Source organism: Hyperoodon ampullatus, assembly GCF_949752795.1.
Source record: "Hyperoodon ampullatus genome assembly, chromosome: 4".
Taxonomy (NCBI): Eukaryota; Metazoa; Chordata; class Mammalia; order Artiodactyla; family Ziphiidae; genus Hyperoodon; species Hyperoodon ampullatus.
In genome coordinates, this window is record NC_136917.1 from 29,842,812 (window position 1) to 29,848,811 (window position 6,000).

Below are 6,000 nucleotides of genomic sequence, written 5' to 3' on the forward strand. Positions count from 1 at the left end.
CAGTAAAAAAGACCTCAGCAAGGCAGTAATACTTCCTTTTCTGCATCTTAAAACCACCCTCCCGAGTCGTATCACTAGTGAAAGGAATTTCACGAAAATCCAGATATCAGCTGGTGCTATTCTGTCTTGCCGAAGTAACTTTAACCTCTAAAGAGATTCTGGTTGGTTGATTTACTTAAAATCAGCTGTCCTGGTCATTGCGTTCGGTCGACATACCTGTTTTCTAGAGAGGGTTTTGTTGCTTCCTTTTTTTTTTTGGCCGTGTCATGCGGCTTGTGGGATCTTGGTTCCCTGACCAGGGATTGAACTCGGGCCCTCGGCAGTGAAAGCATGGAGTTCTAACCACTGGACCACAGGGGAATTCCCTGTTGCTGTTTTTAACCCGGGAGCACTTTGTCCTTCTCCCATTTATGTGACGATAAAAACAATCTAGATTCACTTTGCTGTACACCTGAAACTAACAACTATACTCCAATAAAAATTTTAATTCCCAAAGATAATAATAATAAAACAATCTACAACTCTGCTGGGTTTCCCAGTTCACCAAGTGTTTGGGAAGCTGGCTCACTTGATTGAACAAGCCCTCCCTCCACTCGGCCAACACCTCTCATGCCCACCAGGTCCTGGGGAGGGTGCAGCAGCAGCTTCCAGCCCAGGCCAGCTGAGCAGAGTGTTAGGAGCCTGGGCCACAGACCCAGGCTGACCTGGGTGGGTGACCTCGTCTCCCCGAGCCTCAGTTTTCCTCCCTCCTGTCCCCTGCCAGTTCCGGCAAAGTCATGACTGGGTGTAAGAACATGCTGTACCAGCAGACCAAGGATGGCGTTGGGGAAATCTGCCTCTGGGGCCGGCACATCTTCATGGGCTACCTGAAGAGGGAGGACGCGACTGTGGAGGCCATCGATGAGGAGGGCTGGCTCCACTCTGGGGACCTCGGCTGCATGGACAACCACGGCTTCCTCTTTATCACAGGCCGCATCAAAGGTACTGGGGCTGGGCTGTGCAGGGGCCTCCTGTGAGCAGGCTCACTTTGAATATTGAAGGCTCCCAGCCCCCGCCTTTCATGGGGCGGGGCTTACAATGATGTACAGGGACACCCCAGTCCGTGCACCCCAGCTCTGTCCCTGTGCCCAGCATTTGGCCCTCGGCAGGATGGAGCCAGAAAAGAAGCCCATTCTGGGCCTGAAACCTCTGTTCCCTCCCCTGCCATCTGAGGATAACAATAACTACAGAGTTGTAACGATTCAGTGAGGATTAAATGAAATGATGTAGAACAGGGATCAGTCAACTTTTCCCATAAAGGGCCCACTCGTAAATATTTTGGATTTGCAGGACATAGGGTCTCTGTTGTAGCTGCTCCACTTGGCCATTGTGGTACAAAAGCAACAGCAGACGATGTGCAGACCGATGGTCATGGCTGTTGGCCAACACAAATGTCACAGGATTTTCATGTGTCACAGATATTATTCTTCTTTGGATTTCCTTCCGACCATTAAAAAATGTGAAAGCCATTTTTAGCTCATGGCCATATAAAAACAGGCAGAAGGCGGGATTTAGCCCACAGGCTGGAGTTTACCAACCTCTAAGGGAGATCATTTGGCATGGAGACTGACATAGGCAGTAACTATACAATAAGAGGGCCGTGTTAGCATTATTTCCATGATAAGCCACAGAAAACCCTTCTTAAGCAGGTTTGAGTGAAAAAGTGATGCTATTGGCTCAAAACCAGAAAAATCCAAAAGGTCATGCTTCCAGCATGGCTGGATCCAGGTGCCAAAATGACATCACAAGGAATCTCTTTATCCTTCTGTTACCATGCTGTCCTCTGTGTTGATGCCATTCTTTTTTTTTTTTTTTTTTTTTTTTGGTACATGGGCCTCTCACTGTTGTGGTCTCTCCCGTTGCGGAGCACAGGCTCTGGACGTGCAGGCTCAGCGGCCATGGCTCACTGGCCCAGCTGCTCCGCGGCATGTGGGATCTTCCCAGACCGGGGCATGAACCCGTGTCCCCTGCATCGGCAGGCAGACTCTCAACCACTGCGCCACCAGGGAAGCCCGATGCCATTCTTAAAGAGGCTTTTCCAACTTGGTGACTAGATGGCTGTCAACAGTCTAGGTTCATCCTAACACCCAAGGGACGAGTAAGAGTGTATTATTCCCAGTAGTGTTGGCAAGTTTTAGGCCTGATTCTCGCTGGATCTTCTTGGGTCACTATCACATCTCAGAATGAATCACTGTAGAGGACTGAATAAGCCGACTGGTCAGACCTGGTCACATGCTCACCCCAGCAGTCCAACCCCCCAAAACCACGTAAAGATGGAGAGTAGCTCCCTAAAGAAACCCAAAGGAGTCGTCACTGGGCAGATGATATCAGAGATGTCCATGATGGGATCAAACTGATTATTACTAGTGCTGTAACGACCTCAGCGAGGGTGACTGTGAAATCATGGGATGGGAGGGAGAGAGTTTGGGTGGGTGGCACAGGAAGTAGCAAGCATCCCAGGATGAAAGAACAAGTAAAGATTGTGTCTGGGGCAGGAGGAGGGGCTCTTGAAGAATTTCAGAGGCAGCAAGAGAAAGTGACACAACTCTTTTAGAGCTTGCCAAAATTAGGGATGCTACACAAACCCCCCCGCCCGGGGAGAGCATGGACTTAGGGTCTTTGGGAGTTGCCAAATGATGGGAAAAGGAGGAATCAGAGAGACAGGGTGTGGTCCAAAGCACCTGACTCTTCCAAGCAAGACAAGCTGGAGGGCCTGGAGCAGGGTATGGGGGACCAAGAAACAGGCAAGGAGTTCGTAAGACGCTGTCCAAGTGGAATGCCCAGGACTTGGATGCTTAATGGAAATTTGAAGATGGGGGATGAAGGGCAGAGTGACTTTGGGTCTGTGGCCTGGAGAAGGACAGAGAGAGAGTCCTGGCCATAGGTGGAGGTCTTCCTCTGCTTCTGGGGTTTTCTAGGTGAGTGGTCATTGGTGCCAACCTCTGTCCCCTCTGATCCACAAAGGGGCAGGGCTTTTGGACTGTCATGGTTGAACCCACCCCCAGCCATGCTTTATTTCAGAAATTATCGTCACTGCTGGTGGCGAGAATGTGGCCCCCATTCCCATCGAGAACCTGGTTAAGAAGAAGATTCCCATCATCAGTAACGCCATGTTAGTGGGGGATAAGGCCAAGTTTCTGGGTGTCCTCCTGACCCTGAAGGTAACGTGGGTGTTCTAGGAGAGAGGGATCCGCTTTTTGGTCCTCAGGGCCAGGTGCTAGGCGTTGTGACAGGGGTGTCTCGAGGCAGTGTGAGGTCGACAAGACGACCGGAGAGCCGCTGGATACACTGACCTGGGAGGCCATCAGGTTCTGCCGGTATGCAGGCAGCCAGGCGTCCACCGTGTCCGAGATCTTGGAGCTGCGAGACCCCTTGGTCTACACGGCCATCCAGAAAGGCATAAATGCCGCGAATCAGTGTGCCATCTCCAACGCGCAGAAGATTCAGAAGTGGGTCATCTTGGAGAAGGACTTTTCCATCAGTGGCGGGGAGCTAGGTGAGTGGCCTGGAGAGCCGGTGGCCTTGAAACTTGGAGGCTGGTCCCTTGCTAGTGTCCAGGGCCACTGTGGGCTCTGAGGAGACGCACCTTTTTTTCTGGGAGTCAGAGTGTCTGTGGGACCAGCTGTGGACCGGGAGGGGGATGCGGCTGCCTCCAGCTAACTGGTGTCCAGCTCCCCCCGGCCACACACACACACACACACACACACACAGCCCCTTCTCCCCAGGGCCGTTGCACCTGCTGCTCCCTCTGCCTGGGCTGCTCTTCCCCCTCAATTCTTTGCCCGAAAGGCTCCTTCTCATTGTCCGGGTCTCACCCTAAAGGCCACTTCCTGAGAGCAGTCTTCCCTGGCCATCCTGGCTAAGGCAGCTTGCCGCCCCCCTAACACACTGACTCTACAGTCCACCATCACACCTATTGTACTGCCCTGTCTTCTTGCTTCCCTAATATGTCAGAGTCTGAAACTACCCTACATATTAGTTTAGCTTTGCGTGTCTCCCTGCTGAGAGGGGAGGGGTCGGGGTGGGGGGGTCTTGCCTTCCCCTGAGGTCCCCCCTGGGGCTTGCTTTCAGCACTCGGCTGTACTTCCACAGCGTGGATCGCAGGGAGCTGGGAGCATAGCAAGCGTGCAGGCTTGAACAACCTGGGTTCAAATCCTGTGCCCGGGGGCTTCCCTGGTGGCGCAGTGGTTGAGAGTCCGCGTGCCGATGCAGAGGATATGGGTTCGTGCCCCGGTCTGGGAAGATCCCACATGCCGCGGAGCGGCTGGGCCCGTGAGCCATGGCCGCTGAGCTTGCGCCTCCAGAGCCTGTGCTCCGCAACGGGAGAGGCCACAGCAGTGAGGCCCGCGTACCGCAAAAAAAAAAAAAAGAAAAAAGTTTAAAATCCTGTGCCCGCCACACGGAGTTGGGACTTGTCCCTCCGAACCCTGGTCTTTTTATTTACGAGTTGGAAATGTGATACAGGGTCGGGCGGGGTGCTGGTGGTGCTGGTGGTGCTGGTGGTGCTGGTGGTGGTGCTGGTGGTGCTGGTGGTGGTGGTGGTGGTGGTGGTGGTGGTGGTGGTGCTGGCGGTGGTGCTGGTGCTGGTGGTGCTGGTGGTGGTGCTGGCGGTGCTGGCGGTGCTGGTGGTAGTGGTGCTGGTGGTGGTGCTGGTGGTGGTGGTGCTGGTGGTGGTGGTGGTGGTGGTGGTGGTGTGTGCGTCTAGGACACCTGGAGGGAAGCCCACACCCCTTGGTGACCGGAGCCTACAGGGCATCCTGGGCTGCAGATGAAACAAGCCTCAAGTTTGAGCGTTCGCCCCGCCATGCACTTGCTGGGTGACCTTGGAGCAACTGGCCCTGAGCCTCACCTATAAAATCGGAGGGTCGGGGGTGTCCCTCCGTGGTCGGGTGCAGCATCCCTGTCAGACACAGAGCTCACTGTGCTGTCCACCTGTCAGCTCACGGAATCCTCACCGTGGCCCAAGGACGAGGAGGGGGAGGGGACAGGTCATCTCATCCCGGCGGATGACAAAGGGGGTGCCCCCACGAAGTCAAGGGCACAGCCAGCCACCAGTCCGGCCCCAGCCACGAGACCCTGTCTCCTGGTCACGCCCAGGGCACGCTGACTCTTATTGCATCCCCACGTCTGAACTGGTTTCTCCTTTCTCGGCAGGTCCAACGACAAAGATTAAAAGACATTTCATAATCCAGAAATACAAAAAGCAAATCGACAACTTCTATCAGTGACGTCATTGGCAGAGCTGCTCCCGGCTGCCCCAGTGGCGAGACCGGCTTTGCTGGGCTGTGCCTCAGATGAGTCCAACACAGTTGGTCTCCCACGAGCGGCAGGTAGGTCCCTGAGCAGAACCGCAGAGGCCTCATGAGCACACGCACCCACACGCGGCTGCCGCGGCTTCTAGGTAGTGTCTGCCCTCAACTCATGCTCTACCTGGGTCCCGGCAGGGCATGCAAACTCCCTCCTGCTTGGCCACCAACTCTGTTAGCTGTTCTTCCTGCCTTTTCCACTTGTCTGGTAGAGGGAGCAGGGCAGCCTTCCCATCCAGGACCAGAGCTGTTGGTGAAATGCCCAGATGTTTCATTGTGACTTATTTGGAGAAGGCTTTTGTCAAAAACTGTGGGTGGGGGACTTCCCTGGTGGCGCAGTGGTTAAGAATCTGCCTGCCAATGCAGGGGACACGGGTTCGAGCCCTGATGTGGGAAGATCCCACATGCCACAGAGCAACTAAGCCCGTGAGCCACAACTACTGAGCCTGTGCTCTAGAGCCCGTGAGCCACAACTACTGAGCCCGCGTGCCACAACTACTGAGCCTGCACTCTAGAGCCCACGAGCCACAACTACTGAGCCTGCATGCCACAGCTACTGAAGCCTGCGTGCCTAGAGCCCGTGCTTCGCAACAAGAGAAGCCACTGCAACAAGAAGCCCGCGCACCTCAACGAAGAGTAGCCCCCACGCACCGCA

The 6,000-nt window shown here is 54.5% G+C and overlaps 1 protein-coding gene across 1 annotated transcript in view; it reads left to right on the forward strand.

Annotated features, from left to right (window-relative positions):
- ACSBG2 (acyl-CoA synthetase bubblegum family member 2) overlaps positions 1-5,267 on the forward strand; it is a gene marked incomplete at both ends in the record, with an annotated part of 30,177 nt that extends 24,910 nt beyond the window's left edge. The window contains 4 exon segments of the mRNA XM_079701475.1: positions 764-981; positions 3,061-3,200; positions 3,289-3,535; positions 5,194-5,267. Of these exon segments, the coding sequence (XP_079557601.1) occupies positions 764-981; positions 3,061-3,200; positions 3,289-3,535; positions 5,194-5,267 (679 nt within the window).
- Between the last annotated feature and the right edge of the window lie 733 nt (positions 5,268-6,000).